Source organism: Eretmochelys imbricata, chromosome 11 (assembly GCF_965152235.1).
Source record: "Eretmochelys imbricata isolate rEreImb1 chromosome 11, rEreImb1.hap1, whole genome shotgun sequence".
In the NCBI taxonomy this organism is placed as follows: domain Eukaryota; kingdom Metazoa; phylum Chordata; order Testudines; family Cheloniidae; genus Eretmochelys; species Eretmochelys imbricata.
The window spans coordinates 40,022,326-40,041,706 of record NC_135582.1 but is presented as its reverse complement, the minus strand read 5'-3'; the positions used below and the strand labels follow the sequence as shown (position 1 = coordinate 40,041,706).

Genomic DNA, 19,381 nt, shown 5'->3' with positions numbered 1-19,381 from the left:
TCAGCATTCAGTTCAAAAGTTTTCAGTCAGTGAAAATAGCCTTAATTGGGAATCACTGATTATAAATAATCACTGTAAATAGTGAAACTTTCTAAACTTACTTTCAGAAAGAAATCTATAATACTACTTGTTTGGTTCAAGAAATAAAGTTCAAATTTTTAAAAATGCTTTCAGTAAATTTTAGGTGTATAAACTAGGATTACTGTCTGATTGAAACATTGTTGTAAAATCGGAAGGGAAGCTCCAAGTTAATTATTACACTGTATAACTTCAGGTAACTGGTCACCAGGTATGGGTGGTTGTTGAATTCCAAGTCATTTATTTAAAATAAATTCATAACTTTTTCACTAAGTAATTTCAAAAACAGGACATAATAGCATCTGTTCACAAATACCCTACACACATTAAAAAAAATATTTCTTACTTCTTTTTGCTAGGAAGGAATAGTGAGAAATCCAGGTTGTTTTGTTATAAACAAAGATGCTGATAAACCAACAGATTCTAGTTAAATTTAAATACATGACTACTGTATCCCATATAATTCTCCTTACTAGTAATGTTTTGAAATGTGAAAGTTGGGATTTAATTTGAAAATAAATAGTTTCCGCTCATATACAGGCTTGCAGTGTTAATGTTGGACTTGCCTTTGTTTAATTCCGGGTGGCAGGACCATTTCTGGACAACTACACTTTATTCTACTTGCTATCAGCTTCAGAATTTGAACTCCAAATTTCCCTTATGCTCTGTTGCTCAGGAAATGTTTTTGAGTTTTGCTATGTATTAGGGCTGTCGATTAATCACAGTTAACTTGTGCAATTAACTCAAAAAAATTAACTGTGATTAAAAAAATTAACCGCGATTAATCTCACTGTTAATAGAATACCAATAAAATTTATTAAATATTTATGGATTTTTTCAACATTTTCAAAAATATTGATTTCCATTACAGCACAGAATACAAAGTGTACAGTGCTCACTTTATATTTTTATTACAAATATTTGCACTGTAAAAATGATAAACCCAAAAGAAATAGTATTTTTCAAGTCACCTCATACAAGTCTTGTTGTGCAGTCTCTTTATTGTGAAAGTGTAACTTACAAATGTAGATTTTTGTTGTTGTTACATAATTTCATTCAAAAACAAAACAATGTAAAACTTTAGAGCCTACAAGTCCACACAATCCTACTACTTGTTCAGCCAATGGCTAAGACAAACAAATTTGTTTACATTTATGGGTGATACTGCTGCCTGCTTCTTATTTACAAAGTCACCTGAAAGTGAAAACAGGCATTCGCGTGGCACTTTTGTAGCCAGTGTTGCAAGGTATTTACGTGCCATATATGCTAACATTCGTATGTCCCTTCATGCTTCAGCCACCATTCCAGAGGACTTGCTTCCATGCTGCTGATGATCATTTAAAAAAAACAGTGCGTTGTGACTGAACTCCTTGGGGGAGAATTGTATGTCCCCATCTCTGTTTTACCCTCATTCTGCCATATATTTCCTGTTATAGCAGTCTCGGATGATGACCCAGCACATGTTGTTTGTTTTATGAACACTGTCACTTCAGATAGGACAAAACGCAAGGAAGGTACCAATGTGAGATTTCTAAAAATAGCTACAGCACTCGACCCAGGGTTTAAGAATCTGAAGGGCTGTCCAAAATCTGAGAGGGATGAGGTGTGGAGCATGTTTTTAGAACTCTTAAAAGAGCAACACTCCGATGCTGAAACTACCTAACCCGAAACACACACATACACAAAATTAACCTTCTGCTGGTGGCATCTGACTCATGATGTTGAAAACGGACCGATGAATGTTCACTCTGCTTTGGATTGTTATCGAGCAGAACCCGTCATCAGCATAGATGCATATCCTCTGGAATGGTGGTTGAAGCATGAAGGGACATATGAATCTTTAACATATCTGGCACGTAAATATCTTACAATGCAGGTTACAACAGTGCCATGTGAATGCCTGTTCTCACTTTCAGGTGTCGTTGTGATGTGTTTGGTCACAGAGACCCCCTTGGGACTGTCACCAGATGTGCTGAAATGACCTCTGAGCCCATTTTCCCTGATGGCTTTGGGACTCCAGAACCCTGCCTTGTTGAGCCAGACACTTTAGTCAGTTGCAACAGAGACCCATGCCTGAACCGCGCCTCCAAAGCTGCAGGCTTTAATTGAAAACCATTCAACAGGTTACCTGTCTCCAGCACCCAGAAACGCAGCTCCCAATGGGATCCAAACCCCAAATAAATCCATTTCACTCTGTATAAAGCTTATACAGGGTAAACTCATAAATTGTCCGCCCTCTATAACACTGATAGAGAGAGATGCACAGCTGTTTGCTCCACCAGGTATTAATCACTTAATCTGGGTTTAATAATAAACAAAAGTGATTTTATTAAATAAAAAAAGTAGGATTTAAGTGGTTTCAAGTAATAACAGACAGAACAAAGTAAGTTACCAAGCAAAATAAAACAAAGCACACAAGTCTAAGCCCAATACATTAGGAAACTCAATACAGGTAAATTTCACCCTCAGAGATGTTCCAATAAGCTTCTTTCACAGACTAGACTCCTCTTAGTCTCGGCTCAATCCTTTCCCTGGTACAGTCCTTGTTCCAGCTCAGGTGGTAGCTAGGGGATTTCTCATGATTGGCAACCCTTTTTGTTCTTTTCCACCCCCTTTTATAGCTTTGGCACAAGGCGGGAATCCTTTGTCTCTCTCTGGGTTCCCACCCTCCTTCTAAATGGAAAAGCACCAGGTTTAAGATGGGTTCCAGTACCAGGTGACATAATCACATGTCACTGTAAGACTTCATTATCCATTCTTTCAGGGTTGGCCTGCACGTACCCAGGAGGGTTTGTGAGTAAACAGAGCCATTTGCAACCAGTTGTTCTAGCTAATGGGAACCATCAAGATCCTAAGCCACCATTAATGGCCCACACTTCGCATAATTATATTAGGACCTCAGAGTTAACTTCATATTTCTAGTTTAGATACACAAATGATACATACATACAAATAGGATGAACACACTCAGTGGATTATAAGATTTGTAATGATACCTTACAAGAGACCTTTTGCATAAAGCAAATTCCAGTTACATTATATTCGTATTTCAAGCATATTTTCATATAGCATATGGAGTGCAACGTCACAATTTGTAAACAAGAAGCAGGCACCATTATTTCCTGCAAATGTAACCAAACTTGTTTGTCTGAGCGGTTGGCTGAAGTAGGACTGAGTGGACTTGTAGGCTCTACAGTTTTACATTGTTTTGTTTCTGAATGCAGGTTTTTTTGTACATAATTCTACGTTTGTAAGTTCAACTTTCATGATAAAGAGATTGCAATACAGTATTTGTGTTAGGAGAATTGAAATATGCTATTTCTTTTTTTACAGTGCAAATATTTGTATTCAAAAATAAATATAAAGTGAGCACTGTACACTTTGTATTCTGTGTTGTAATTGAAATCAATATATTTGAAAATGTAGAAAATATCCAAAAATATTTAAATAAATGGTATTTTATTATTAACAGTGCGATTAATCACGATTAATTTTTTTAATTGCTTGATAGCCCCACTCTCTCTCCTTCCCCAAAACGTGATTTCTCTTAGAGGTTTCAGACTGTTGTCTCAGTGATGTCTGGTTCCATAATATACAACAGGTTTCCCCTGTTCTGGGCCCTCTGATGTCAGAGAAGCCCTCCAAAACTAAAGGAAACCCAGCTTAGTTATTTTTGAGTTGTCAAACTTAGTCTAAAGCTTTATGTACACTGGAAACTGAAAAAAATACACACACACACCCCCCCGAACGACAAAAGTTTGGCGACGAAAAGCACTAGTGTGAACAGCACTTTGTTGGCAGGAACGCTCTCCTGCCGACAAAGCTACCGCTGCTCATTGAGGGTGTAAGTTTTTTGTCGGTGGGAGAGCTCTCTCCCACCAACAAACAGCAGCTTCACTGCGCGCCTTTTAGTGGCACAACTGTAGCAGCACAGCCATGTCACTAAAAAGTGCGTAGTGTAGACAAAGCCTCACAAAAATCTAGCTGAGGGACGTTGGAAAAGGATGCAAACTTATGATACTAGTTGCTACCAGACAAAAGTTGGTAGACTTGGTATACAAGAGTCATTATTAGATCAGCTTTGTTCATACTATCTAACTGCTGTGGTTGATGCCAATTTTTTTTTTTTTTTTGAGCATTAGTGTGAATTGATATGTATTGTGACTGTTTCTGCAAACTTTATTCTATTCCTCTTAAGGTAAGTAACGGTCTTTAGAAATTTTCTAATAGCTCCTGTTCCACAGAGAGTAAGACTAAATCTCTCATCCTTTTCCCTGGAAATGGGATCTAATCTTAGTTCTTTTAGAGTATGTTGCATCCTCTCCAAAATACATATGTCATTAATTGCATGGTGAATAGCTAGATGCAATACTCCAAAGATAGATCGGTCATATAGTTAAAAAGTATGGTCTTTCCTTGTTTTGTATTTTAGCTTGCTAATTACAACCAATGGTCAAGTAGTTATTCTCACAGGATTTTGAGATACACATTCAAAATTCTTTCACTTTGCAATCTGAGTATTTCAATTTGAAACTGATATCTTTTGTTTATGTATTTTAGGTTCAACAGAATAGTCCTTCTCCTACGGCATTAGCTTTTGTGGACCACCCTGTTACACAGCCAAAACAGTTATCATTTAAAATCACTCAGGTAAACACTTTTGTGTAGACACTTCCCATGTTCTTTTTAGAATACATGAAAACATTGATCAGTGACCATTTATTTCCGTGCCTGATAACTGGTTCAAGACCAGTAATTACAAAATTTACAGGTTCTGCAAGCATTTGTAGTGGTCTGCAAAAACACTTCTGTCCTTGATAAATTTTGAGCTGCTAGTCATTCTGATTACCATCTTGCTTTTTATGCTCATATAGCACTTCATGAACCATTAGCGTTAGATGAATGCTTTGTACCTTTTGCTCAAGATTCAGGTTGTCATGTGATCTTAAGTGTTGGTTTCTAGCTCTATCAGTATTTAAGATAGCAACCACTGTGGCAATGAGATATGGTCAGATACAACATGGCCTTTCAGAGCTAAAAGTCAAAGTTCTTTGTCAATGAAAATGGCAATCCTTTTTATGCCCTGAAGCACCCTTATTGTTGAACCGCTGTTTCGTCTGGCGTGTCCAGCCCAATCCTCTGACCCTCTCTCTTTCACAGTTGGTTAGTTTAAAACTTCCTTACTTAGAGGGATACCATTTCAGACCAAACAGATACAATTTAACACAGTATTATTAGTAGACTTTTTCATTCAAGCCATTTTGTGTTTATCCCCTACTGAAAAAGAAAATTAATTGCTCTTTAATAGATTGGCTTTCAATTAATGAAGAACTTTATCAGTTAAAGTGGTTTGTCCAAACTCTTAACTCAACCCAGCCTGTTAATTGGCAAAGACAATTACAATAATTTAAAATAATTAACAACATTGATGCAAAAATGAGGAAAATCATGTGTTACAGCTGCCAAAGAATGGAATTAAATATTTGAAAATGTTTTTGTTTAGACTGATCTCACGATGCTGAAATTAGCTGCACTGGAAAGTAATAAAAATCAAGACTTGGAAAAGAAAGAAGGTCGTATAGATGATTTGCTCAGGGTAAGTGTAAAAGACTGAATAAAAGATGTCTATTTAAAATATCGGTTAGTGATGGTATATAGAAAATATTTGTACTACCATATAAAGCTGAAAATATATTTAAAGTTTTAATATAAACATATGACAGAAAACACCAGATCTGTAAAGATTAAAATATTCTATAAAATCTGCATAAATGCTTTTTCTGAGAAGCAGCATATACTATAAGCTCACTTCATCCGATGAAGTGAGCTGTAGCTCACGAAAGCTTATGCTCTAATAAATTTGTTAGTCTCTAAGGTGCCACAAGTACTCCTTTTCTTTTTATGGATGCAGACTAACACAGCTGCTACTCTGAAACCTAGCATATACTATGTGATAACTAAGTGCATGAATCTCATTTTTTTTCTGCTTCAGCATTTAAAAGAAACATGTCTTTGGCACATCTAACTATTAAACATGGTTATAGACTTCTTGAGGCTCCAGACAAGGGTGATATTGTATAAGGCAGTGTGTTAATTTAATTTCTTTGGCTTTTTACAAATCTTGATATATTTTCACATGACAGATTTCTTGCTTTAATTGTAAAGTAAAGCATTCCTCAGTAGGACAACTTATTACTGCCTACGTTTTCAAGATTACCATAATAGAAGTACCGTGGGCACAAAATAACTACCTATAATGAGAAAAAAATGAAGTACTTTGGAAAGTTCCTGTACTAGAGTAAGGGGGGTTGGGGTGGTTATACTCCAAAAGTAGTTGGGTTGCAGAGGTAACTATATCAACAACTAGACAAACAGGATGTGACAAAAAGCAGACAACAGTGCGCAGATACAACAAATAGAAGTCTTTAAAGGAGATGAGTGAAAGGGATTGTAATAACTTCACAAATTGTATATGTCTTATCTAATTTGTGTTCATGAAATCTTGTATGTTTCTGTTTTTACCTGCTAAACAGTGTAGAAGTAATAAAGATAACATTGCAAAAATTCTAGTATGTTATAGCTAGAACAACATAACTTCAGTCTTCTGAGGTCATAATGTGAATACAAAGAGCATGCTTTAAACTTTTTACTCCCTTCCACTCCTCAGATATTTTTTTAATTTGTCAATGTGAATTTTTATTTTACTGCGGGTTATGAAAGAGATTATTGTATTTCCATTTGATTCCTGTATGCATCCGATGAAGTGAGCTGTAGCTCACGAAAGCTTATGCTCTAATAAATTTGTTAATCTCTAAGGTGCCACAAGTACTCCTTTTCTTTTTTCATTTGATTCCTGAAATCCTTTATCTGAAGAGGAACTGGAGCTAGAATTGAGCTTCCTATTTAATATTGGAAGGTTGGAAAAGTACTAGTGCTAATGTACTAGATAAGATGTATTTATTTACATATTTTATCTGATAAAATGCATCTGACACTTAAATATGAAGATACAATTCAAACCTGTGTAATGATAGGTATCATTCTGGTATTCAGCTTCCAATGATCATGGATCCCCTTCTTTGGGGGAGGGGGAAAAATAAGGCCACCTCTATACAGACCTGATGAGGCTGATGTACTGAGAATAAGGTTGTTTTGTTTATATATTTGTATATATGTAGGCATTCTGCTTTAGTGCATGTCACTGAAGATATACATTTGTATTGATAATAGTTATATGTTTTTGATTTGTAGTATTTTCCATAAAATAACACTGATCTGAAATATAACATTTTTTTTCATATTGTTCTTAGGCTAACTGTGATCTTAGAAGACAAATAGATGAACAACAAAAGCTACTTGAAAAATATAAAGAAAGGTTAAACAAATGCATTTCAATGAGCAAGAAACTTCTGATTGAAAAGGTAAGGTTGAACACTGTTTTTTCAGTGTGTGTGGTGGAAAGCACTATAGATAGTTACCTATGGAGTGCCATTATTAAACTCTCCACCTCATTTTCACTTGCTCGTAACTTTCTGTTTGGACTGAAACTTTCTACGTTTTTGTTTTCTATGTTCTCAGTCCAGAACTAATTAATTTTAAATTTGAGAAAAATACCTTCAGCCATTTTTGAAATATGGAAGAGTAGAAAAAATGCATTTTTGAACATAAATGTTTGTTTGCTCACTAATAATTCAATCACTGTTGAGCATAAAATATATGACGTTAGCATGTGGCTTTTCCTCTGGGTGACATTCAACCTTTTTGTGAATTTTGGGCAAACTGTTTTAAAATAAATGTACAGGTGATTGAAAAATCACTTCTGAACATGCTCACTGGGGACATTCTTTTTGTGAAAAGCACATAAGAGAGCTAGGAGAATTTCTGCTGTAAATAGATCCACTGCTACCTTCCATTTTCAGCTTAATATTAAGAGCAGCAAAAGCAGGTACTTACCCCTCTGCCATCCCATTCACCTAAATGAGATATGAAATTCAAATTTAATGCTAACATTCTTAAACACTAGCAATACTGCTTTTCTTAAAAACAACCCCAAAAAGTCAAGGAAAATGAATGGAAAAATTAGTTTAATGCAATGAATACAATACAAGTCAGGACGTTAAGAAAAGAAACTAAATTTTTCCTTAAATCTGCTGCAAGAGACTGCGGAAGAATTCCCACAATGCAGGGTCACCCCGAATGCCTATACTGTCACCATTGCTAGCCCCAGCATCAGGGTATGCTGAGAACAGGATGTAGCAGGCCTGTTGTTCATCATACTGGGGGGAGTGTGGGCTGCTCTGGAGTGTAGAGCATCCCATAGACAGCTCTTGTGCTGGGGACACACCAGCCTGCTGAGCAGCCCTGAATTGTGACAGTGTAAAGGTAGCTCAAATTCCCCCTGCCTTCTTCCCTCATTCTTTGAATTCCATGTAACATTTGCAAGTAAAGTCAAGATTGGGTTTTCTGGCTTATGTATCATTATGAATAATAGCTAAATTCTGATAATGTATAAGCCAGAAAAAATAACATGTATCGGTTCTGCAGAGGTAATTGGAATATGAGTAGTTGAAACTTATTTCCATCCATCATTCTTTTACCTACTACTCAAAAAAAGACATTAGAGAGAGGACTGTGTTTTTTGCTAACTTTTAAACACTTTAGAAAAACTGAATGGTAATATTTTGATTTTCTTAGAGCACACAAGAAAAGCTGGCAAGCAGAGAGAAGAGTATGCAAGACAGACTACGCCTCGGGCATTTTACAACAGTTCGACATGGTGCTTCATTTACTGAACAGTGGACAGATGGCTTTGCATTTCAAAATCTTGTGAAGTTAGTCAATGTTATGTTTTTAAAATTCTCAGTAATTGTCAGTTCCCTCCAGTGGATTTTTTTTTTTATTACTAAGAGCTTCTAGGATTGGAGCTGCTTTTCATATGTAGTATTTCACTTTGCTTTTTGAAGTTTCAGAATACAGTACAGAACTCCCTTAATCAACCAACAGAATGTAGAATGCTAAATCCTGTTGTTTTTGAAAGAAGATGATTGGGCCTCTCTTGATTTTAACAAGCCTTAGAACAAGTGTGAATTTACTAACTGAGCAGCATTTCATTAATCATCACAATTGATAGAAAAAGTTGTAAACCTAGATCAGTGATTCTCAAACTGTGGTCCACCGACTACTGGTGGTCAGTGGAACAGTTGATGGTCTGTGGAGGGCTTGCTGGTCACGTGGTGCTGGCTCCACATCCTTCATTATAGCAGCTTCTACAGACATCCAGGCTCTTCATTGCAATGAAGGAGGAGCGAGAAGGAGGAGCAAACCTAGCAGCCGCCACTAGGGGCTGCTGCTAGCATAAGCGGATGGGGGAAAGGAGCCTGTAGCCGCCAGCAGGAAAAGAGCTGCCTCAACAAGGTACTTCAGCAGAGAATGGGGCAGAGAAGGAGCTTGGGGAGATGGGGCAGAGGGTGGAGCTATGGAGTGGGAGGAAGAAACTAATTCATGACTTCAGATACATGCTTTGGAAAGTAAACTGATTTGACCTTTACATTGTTAAGTATTAATGTATTCACTAGAAACTCTAGCTTTCTCAAGAAAGATGTGGGAATGCAGATGGGATTGTGATTGGGTAGGGATTTGGTCTGTGACGACACTCTTCAGAAATGGGTCCACACTAAATGTTTGAGAACCCCTGACCTAGTTAATATCTAATGATTTAGCTTTTACAGTCTTCCTTATGTGTTTTGTCCATACATACAATAGTTATTTATTGTGTAATCCATCGTTGCCATTATTAGAAGCCTGCTTTTTAAAATGTTATTAGCTGTAAAAATATTAATAATTAATGCAATATTTTTGGTTTTACAGGCAGCAAGAATGGGTGAATCAACAAAGGGAAGATATCGAAAGGCAAAGAAAGCTCCTAGCCAAACGAAAACCTCCATCTACGAATAATTCTCAAGCACCATCTGCCAATTCGGAACCAAAACAGAGGAAAAATAAAGCTGTCAATGGGGCAGAAAATGATCCCTTTCTTAGACCCAGTTTACCACAGCTGTAAGTTTACCAATTCAATCTATCTTTTTCATCGTTTCCTAGGTGTTGTCCATTTTGTTTGCAGCGCAAGTAGTGGCATAACCCCAACAGTTATGCCATATGCCAGCAAGTTAGGGACTTACTCTGTTCTCACTGATGGCTTGTCTAAATTGAGAAAACTTCCACCGAAATCTATGTAGCTGCAATGTATCATTGCAATCTTGGGTAAATTGCATCAGTCTGTTTTGCCTTGATGCAATGTGTCTACTGGTCTCTAATTAGACATGCCTAATTCTAGTATTCTACACTTGTAACTCCACTGATTTCAGTGGAGTTAGCCTTCTTCTCCTTTCAGTTAAATTGATGTAAAGAAGGCTTTGGTGACCAATTCAGCTTCGACTGAAGAAGATAATAGTCTTTCAATTGGCTTCGAAAGGAGTTGGATACATCCTGTAGTATCTGAAGGCCTGCATCTAAATTAATAATGTGCTAAAAAAAAGTAAATGATCTTGCATCTTTTCTTCTAATTTAAATACTTTAGTGCTGGTTTAATGGACACCATCAATTTAAGAATTACCCTTCTGTCTGAAAATTTTTTACCTACTATGGAAAGAGATTGAAAAAAAGAAAACTTTGCTTTTTTTCAATTTGTTTACTTTGTTTTTGATTGCATTTCATCATATATATACTGTATATTCATTATCACTATCTCCCTGTATAATTTCTCCTCTTTTGTTTGAGTTTTCCGTACAACATCAGGAGGGAAGCACATTTTTACAAATATGATAATGTGGTTATTGAACTACAAAAAGTTGGCCAGCGCACCAGGAGAAGTACTTCAAAGTTCTTTTAAACTACTATTTTGAAATTGGCTAGATCCCAGGTTGATTGTGACCATTAATCATCAGAAAAATCATTATTTTAAATATTTACAATTATAACAATGTTCATCTTTTTCTGATTATCAAATCCAATATCCCCTTCACCTCTGCATCATTTGTTTCTGGCACATTTTGCACATGGTGGCAGAAGAATTGAGACTAAAAGGGGGCTGCAACAGGATTTAGAACTGACAGACCTTTAAGTTAATACTGATTGTGGTTTGTTTCTAAAAGTGATGCTTCTCAGAAAGTTTACTGTAGGAAGGCTGTTCAGAGATGCTAATTTAAAACACAAAAACCCTTAAACTTTCATATATAACTTACCACTTAAGAAGTGCTTCTTTCTCATATAAATGCTTCCCTCTGCAGCTGTATTCTGACGTTTTCTTTTGAAATACTGCTGGAACTAAAATGGGCTCTTCTCTAGAATATTTGTTTTCAGGGGAACTAGCTATTTCTTCTTCCACAGTTTGTCAATCCCTAACTCTTTGTTCCACTTAAGAAAAAGGAATACATACACTGGGATCTGTAAATCTTGTGTTGTGTTTGTAGAGACTTTAGCATTCTTGTTGTTTTATAAGATCTGCAGGGCAGCTCTGTAGTCACTTTTACTTTCTACCATACAAACAAAGCTTGTGCCAATGTAAATGTTCTATATATTAAAAGCCAAGCAATTGTTACTGTTACTCTTAGCCATGAATATACCTGACCAGTGTATTTGGCTAAGTCTTTTTAGTCTATATTCATGTTAAATTTTCTGAGATTTTCTGCTACTTTAGTAGATGATTAATTAGTAGATGATAAATTTTGCTTCAGTTGCATGTTTCACAAGAGCATTGCATATTTAATTGTACCGTGAATCTCTCTTGTCCAATTTGTTCCAGATTCACAAATAGCTATTCCTGTCCTTCCTTCACAATATTCTCAAATTAATTATATTTACAATTTTCAAGTTCACATTTAATTTAGGTTTGATTAAGCAGATTAAATTGAATACAAATTGAGCATTGAAGACTTCTTTTGACAACTGTATATCCAATAAGTTAATTGCAGTTTGTTTTTTATATTTTAGTAATCAAATGGTAGTTTACACATATTAATCATGATTGAATCAAGACTAGCTGTGCATTTGTATACGTTAATTTGGTCCTGATACAACTGCTGTTTTATGTATAACACTGCCTGCCTATTTTGTCTTTGTTGAACAATTGTGTGTTGTTTGCTGGGGTCCTTTATGCGACCTGGGATCACCAGAACACAAGGGCCTCTTGTGTTCCTTTGCCAGGAGCTTTAGGGGTTTTTCAAACTTTTAATTAGGATTTGTTGTAGTCTTGTTAGTGTGATACCTCTTCTTGTCTGAAAGATACCTACAATAAAACTGCTGTTCCCCATTACAGAGCTAGACAGATAACACATGTCCATGTGTTAAAACAATTATTAATTGTGCTTTTTCCACTCTAGTATTCAGTATTCATTTACTCTTTCTGATCTCCATTACTGCATTCATATTGTGCTCATCAGTGTGCCCACATCACTCTGAGAATAATAGTTCTAATTAGCCCATAGCCGAAGGGAAGAGGCTTTATTTATACCTAACGGAGGGAAGTACAGAATTGCTGAGATTAATTAACTAAAACAGAGGTACATTAGTACAACATACATGTATGTGATTAGGCATACCTTTACACTGCTATGCTGAAAAAAATGATCTGGTAACAAAGCTTGTCAGCAGAGAGTCCCTCTGGCACCACCTTATTTAGTTTTGACAATGGCGTAGCTTCTTGTGTAGAGAAAAACAAATATTTTTTTAGCTTGGTTACAAAAAAGTGTGATTGAAACCAGGGTTGAAAACAGCTTTTTGTATATGAACAGTTTTTTAAAACAGTTTTCAAAACCAATAGAAGGTGATGGCTGTGGCTTTGCCAGTGACAGGTCATTTTCCTGATGTAGTTGGATGATGAAAGGAATAACAACTTACCATGTTTGTCTAATGAGTTTGAAAGTGAATCAAAGTATTCATCAAGATGGCAACTGACCACCTGAAGAAACCCTCAATGCTTGTGTTTAGATGCAATTGACTAAATGAGCAGCGCAATGTAAACACTATCCTTGTCTGCCAGGGCTCTTAGTAATTTTTGGTGTCCCAAGTGGTTAATGGTTCCATGTGAGATTTCTTTATTACCGAACAAGCAATTTTTTATAATAAGCTCACTTAATTGGCATCAGTTGAAATGTACCTCAACAACTGTTAACTTGAAGTGCACAGATAAACTCCTCAACTCTTAAAAAAAAATCTATCCCAAATTTAATTCTACTTCAAGCGAGGCAATTAAGTGTTTAATGCCAGCCCCCACTGTTTGAATTTCTGGAAACAGCCATTATGTGCCCATCTATAAAAAATTACAGACCAGTCATTTTAACTTCTGTACCTGGAAAGATAATGGAGCAAATAATTAAGCAATCAATTTGCAAACATCTAGATGATAGTCAGGTGATAACCATCACCATGGATTTGTCAAAAACAAATTGTGTCAAAGCAGCCTGATAGCTTTCTTTGACAGGATAACAAGCCTTGTGGATAGGGAGGGAAGTGGTAGACATGGTATATCTTGATTTTAGTAAAGCTTTTGGTACAGTCCCTCATGACCTTCTCATAAATAAACTAGGGAAATACAACCTCGATGGAGCTACTATAAGGTGGGTGCATAACTGGTTGGAAAATCGTTCTCAGAGAGTAGTTATCAAGTTGTTCAAAGTCATGCTGGAAGGGCATAATGAGTGGGGTCCCTCAGGGATCATTTCTGGGTCTGGTTCTGTTCAGTATCTTCATCAGTGATTTAGATAATGGTATACAGAGTACACTTATAAAGTTTATGGATGACACAAAGCTGGGAGGGTTTGCAAGTGCTTTGGAGGATAAGATTAAAATTCAAAATGATCTGGACAAACTGGAGAAATGGTCTGAAATAGGATGAAATTCAGTAAGGACAAATGCAAAGTATTTCATTTAGGAAGGAACAATTAGTTGCACACACAAAATGGGAAATGACTGCCTAGGAAGGAGTACTGCGGAAAGGGATCTGGGAGTCATAGGGGACCACAAGCTAAAGATGAGTCAACTGTGTAATGCTCTTCGCAAAAAAAGTGAACACCATTCTGGGATATATTAGCAGGAGTATTGTAAGCAAGACCAAACAAAAAAAAAAAAGTAGTAATTCTTCTGCTCTGCTCTGATTAGGCCTCAACTGGAGTAACATTTCAGGAAGGATGTGGACAAATTGGAGAGAGACCAGAGAAGAGCAACAAAAATGATTAAAGGTCTGGAAAACATGACCTATGAGGGAAAACTGAAAAAATTGGGTCATTACAAAAAACTAATTTTACCATACTAATTTTCCCCTACTGTTACTCGCAGCTTCTTATCAACTGTTTTAAATGGGCCACCCTCGTTACCACTACAAAAGTGATTTTTCCTCTCTTGGTATTCTATTGTTAATTCAATTGTCTTGTTAGACTGATCCCCCCACTTGGTGTATGTGTGTTTGTGTGTGTACACACACACATACGTATATATGTATGTGTGTGTATATGTATGTGTTTGTGTGTGTGTATGATACACACACACACGTACAAACACACATACATATATACGTGCTACTGTATTTTCTACTCCATGCATCTGATGAAGTGGGTTCCAGCCCACAAAAGCTTCTGCCCAAATAAATTTGTTAGTCTCTAAGCCCTGGTCTACACTAGGACTTTAGGTCGAATTTAGCAGTGTTAAATCGATGTAAACCTGCACCCGTCCACACGATGAAGCCCTTTTTTTCGACTTAAAGTGCTCTTAAAATCGATTTCCTTACTCCACCCCTGACAAGTGGATTAGCGCTTAAATCAGCCTTGCCGGGTCAAATTTGGGGGTACTGTGGACACAATTCGACGGTATTGGCCTCCGGGAGCTATCCCAGAGTGCTCCATTGTGACCACTCTGGACAGGACTCTCAACTCAGATGCACTGGCCAGGTAGACATGAAAAGAACCGTGAACTTTTGAATCTCATTTCCTGTTTGGTGTTGAATGTGATTTAATGTGCTCCTAATTGCCAAAGTGAGCTGAGCGGCCTCCATGCTTGCCTTGATATGGCGTCCGCACAGAAAAAAGGCGTGGAACGATTGTCTGCTGCTGCTTTCACAGAGGGAGGGAGGGAACGGGGGCCTGACGATATGTACCCAGAACCACCCGCGACAATGTTTTAGCCCCATCAGGCATTGGGCTCTCAACCCAGAATTCCAATGGGCAGCGGAGACTGCGGGAACTGTGGGATAGCTACCCACAGTGGAACACTCCGGAAGTCGATGCTTGCCTCGATACTGTGGAAGCACTCCGCCGAGTTAATGCACTTAATGCACTTAGAGCATTTTCTGTAGGGCCGCACACACTCGAATATATAAAACCGATTTCTAAAAAACCGACTTCTATAAATTCGACCTAATTTCGTAGTGTAGACATACCCTAAGGTGCCACAAGGACTCCTCGTTGTTTTTGCTGATACAGACTTAGCCCGGCTACCACTCTGAATCCTGAAAAAAATTGGGTTTGTTTAATCTGGAAAAGAGAAGGCTGACGGGGGACATGATAACAGTGTTCAAGTATGTAAAAAGCTTGTTACAAGGAGGAGGAAGAAAAATTGTTTTTCTTAACCTCTAAGGATAGGACAAGAAGCAATGGGCTGAAATTGCAGCAAGTGAGCTTTAGGTTGGACATTAGGAAAACTTCCCAACTGTCAGAGTGATTAAGCACTGGAATAAATTGCTTCGGGAGGTTGTGGAATCTCCATCACAGGAGATTTTTAAGAGCAGGTCTAGATAATTAGTCCTGCCACAAGTGCAGGGGACTGGACTAGATGACCTCTCAAGGTCCCTTCCAGGTCTCTGATTCTGTGTTCTTCAGATGAGTAATAAATTATTGCTTTTAGAAAGAACAATTTTGGTTTACATAGTGACTTCTTCCCTTCACTTTTCAGCTTTATCTGTTTTGGTGCTGGTGATTTCCTAACCATCACTTTCTCTGTCACTCCATTTATTCAGTGGCAGTGTCTCATACAAATACTTCAGATTAGATCCCTGTGTCTAATTTAAAATGTTTGTAGGAGGGGATACTAAGCTGTCAGTTATGCTAATCTAATTGAACGAACTTGTTTAGAGCGAACATTCTGTTGAGCATGGAGGAAGTAGAAAATATATTCAGCAATTTTTTCAGAATTACATGTTTAAGCACCAACAATGTGCCTGGGTCTTTACAGGACAAATAAAGACAGCCCTTGCCCCAAGCAGCTTAGTCTATAAGACAAACAGAGATAAGATGCATCCGATGAAGTGAGCTGAGCTGTAGCTCACGAAAGCTCATGCTCAAATAAATTGGTTAGTCTCTAAGGTGCCACAAGTACTCCTTTTCTTTTTGCGAATACAGACTAACACGGCTGTTACTCTGAAACCAGAGATAAGACCCAGAGCAGATGTTGAATTAGAACATTACGGGTGAGATTTTTGAAAATGCATAGCATTGGCCTAGCTCTGTAAAAACCTCCAATAGAGTTAGGCTAGCTCTGGAGCACTTCTAAAAATTCCATCCTAAAACATTTTCTTTTTGTTGTGTAAGGAAGGTATGAGCAGATGTATTTGAACATTTTGTTGTATTCATATCCCCACTTTTTTTTTTTCTTGGGGGGAGGTTGAGAGGAGAGATCATTATACTAGTAGCACCATGTTGGTTGTGATCCACTATAGATTATGTTTAAGGCTGCGAGTCTGTCATGGAGGTCACATAATCCGTTACTTCCATAACTTCTGCAGTGGCTGGTGCTGGCTCAGGGGCTGCCTGAGGCAGGCAGCCCCTGGGCCAGCAGCAGCAATTTGAGTGTGTGGGAGGAGGCTACGGACAGGAGGTTGGGGGGCACTTACCATGTGGTGGGAGGCTCTCCTGGAGTGCCTAGGTGACCCTGGGGGGGGAGGCGCTCCGTACTGCCTGCCCCTGCAGCTCCCATTGGCTGTGGTTCCCAGCCAATGGGAACTGTAGCAGCCAGCGCTTGTACTCCTCTACCAGCTAGGAGCTGCAGGGATGCAGAGCCAGGTAAGGAGCCCCTTCCAGCCCCGGGCCACCTCCCCCAGCACCTGCAGGATCTCCGGTCCACCCGTGCCTCTTTCCCATCCCCTTTCCCTCCCCCCACTCATTTTTAGTCACAGGTATTTTTGGTAAAAGTCATGGACGGGTCACGGGCCGTGAATTTTTGTTTACTGCCTGTGACCTGTCCATGACTTACTAAAAATACCTGTGACTAAAACATAGCCTTAATTATGTTGCATCACAATTTCTATTTTAACTACTTGTCTTCAGTCATTCACTTCTGAAATTTTCAGGTTTTAGCTGAAATTTTCCATGATAGGTCTGTGCCTGGTGATTATTTTTGATAGGAGAAAAATCACTGAGCTGTTCTTGCATGAGAGAAGAATGAAGAGAAATATGTCAGTCAAATAGGGGTAATCCTCAGTATTTTTGTCAAGAGTTTTGAAATCTATCTATGAAAGAGACTATCTAAATTATGTGGCCCATCTAACAAATAGAAAAACTAAACCTGAAAATTTGGGTGACTTGCCTGGGCAGTACAATGATGTAGTGGCCTATAAACCAAAAAAACCTGACACCAGGTACGTTGTTAGAACTTAACATGTGATAAATAGGAGTAATATTGCTATTAAAGTTTCTATAAACTAATATGTGAGGGGTAGCACACTTTAATGTTCAAATAAGGAATACTTAACCTACTTCTAGCAAGTCACCGTTTTTGAATCCAGGTGGGAACGAGGTTTGTCTCTTCACCAGTAATCTAACACGAATTAAACTAATTGTGCCTACAGTAAAATTTAGCGTTTCATAAGCTTCTCTGAAAAATTGTCAACAGTTTTAAATTGCTTATGCATCATGCAGCGCCTCTAACCACATTAGATTTGTAAATAAAATATACTGTAAGAAAAACAGTTGTTTACTGGGCATAGTGTGAAAGGATGGAGAGAGTCTGGCTTGAAATGGTAATATATTTTCAAGGTGACCTCAGCATATTCATACTTGTGAGTTGTGCCTCTCAAGGGTTACTGAGCTTCAGGAATATCCTGTAAAGCAGTGCCTATTGGAGCTATACAAACTTCCTATCCTGGCTCTGCATGTAGGTACCCAAGATTATGAAAGGACCAGGTTTCCTAAACTGCCTTAGTTCCTTCCTTTTTTCAGCTAGCTGTGGCTGAAGGACTTTCACTCAGTGCCCAGAGTGGTTTCTGGAGGATTTGATATAAAACTTATGTTTCCAGTGATTAGTTTGTGTTTGTGCCTTTATCCTAGATCAGGGGGTTCTCTAACTTTCTTATTGTGGCCTCCAAGTACTTTCATAAGAACAGCAGATTTAGGTGGTAAGCATTGTGTCTCTCCATGTTTCTAGAAGTAGACACGCAAACCAATAGTTTGTTCTTGCCATGATGTGTGTAGGGTCATCATATCTTGACTCCTTTGGGCAGCCGAGGCTCTTTGCCCTTCTACCCAAGGAAACTTAACAAATCCAGTCCCTGTATCAGACACTGGACATGGACCTTGTGGAGAAATCTCAGTCAGGGCCTTTCTTCTGTGAGTGTCTGGCTCAGCCTTGGTGCTGTCTTGTGCAGCTGGCAGGTTCATCGTGACAGTTCTTGGAACTGGAGTGGTTGGTTTGTCCAGGGCTCATGTTCTTACTTGTGCTCACTTCTCTGGCCTATTGGGACAAGCCATTTGAGGCTCCATTCATTTGCTCTCCATTTAGCATGTGGGCTATATGACCTTAATGACAGGATATCCTCTCCCTTGTGGGTTTGAAGAAGGTCAGACATAAAACTTATTGCTAATCACCCATCTGCTGCTCTCAGACAGCTAAGGTTTTTTCTTCACTGCCACTTCCTCTGCTGCCCACACCAGTATCTGTAAAATTGTCCCCTCGGTTGGTGTGCATAACTGCCTTTCACCCAACAAAGAAGAAGTTGTCGGGCACTTTGAAACAACATTGTCTTAAAAGGAGGATTGCTTCTTCCTCAAATTTTCCTGGGGACGTGGCCACGTCCTTGTTTGTTTGCCCACTGATATCAGCCGGTTTCACGAGATGTTAGAATGTATGACTGAAGCTCTGAAATTCAGATGTCCGTAGATAGCCTTTTTAACTGTTCAAATGAAATCCAGCAGTACTAAGAGAAAGAGGGTCTTGCTACATTAATAATGAGCTACTGGACCTTGCTAAAGACATCTGATTGATTCCAATGTCAATCCCAACCATATTTAAAAAAAGGCAGTGACAATAAGGAATTCCAGTATTT

At 38.1% G+C, this 19,381-nt stretch overlaps 1 protein-coding gene across 3 annotated transcripts in view; it reads left to right on the top strand.

Moving 5' to 3' along the window:
- The window catches only part of TLK1 (tousled like kinase 1), a 128,882-nt gene that overhangs the window by 70,505 nt on the left and 38,996 nt on the right, over positions 1-19,381 (top strand). For all 3 annotated transcript variants that reach the window (XM_077830012.1, XM_077830014.1, XM_077830013.1), the window contains 5 exons: positions 4,639-4,728; positions 5,582-5,674; positions 7,389-7,499; positions 8,773-8,909; positions 9,946-10,134. In XM_077830012.1, coding sequence (XP_077686138.1) covers positions 4,639-4,728; positions 5,582-5,674; positions 7,389-7,499; positions 8,773-8,909; positions 9,946-10,134 — 620 coding nt within the window. The remainder of the gene's footprint in view (positions 1-4,638; positions 4,729-5,581; positions 5,675-7,388; positions 7,500-8,772; positions 8,910-9,945; positions 10,135-19,381) is intronic.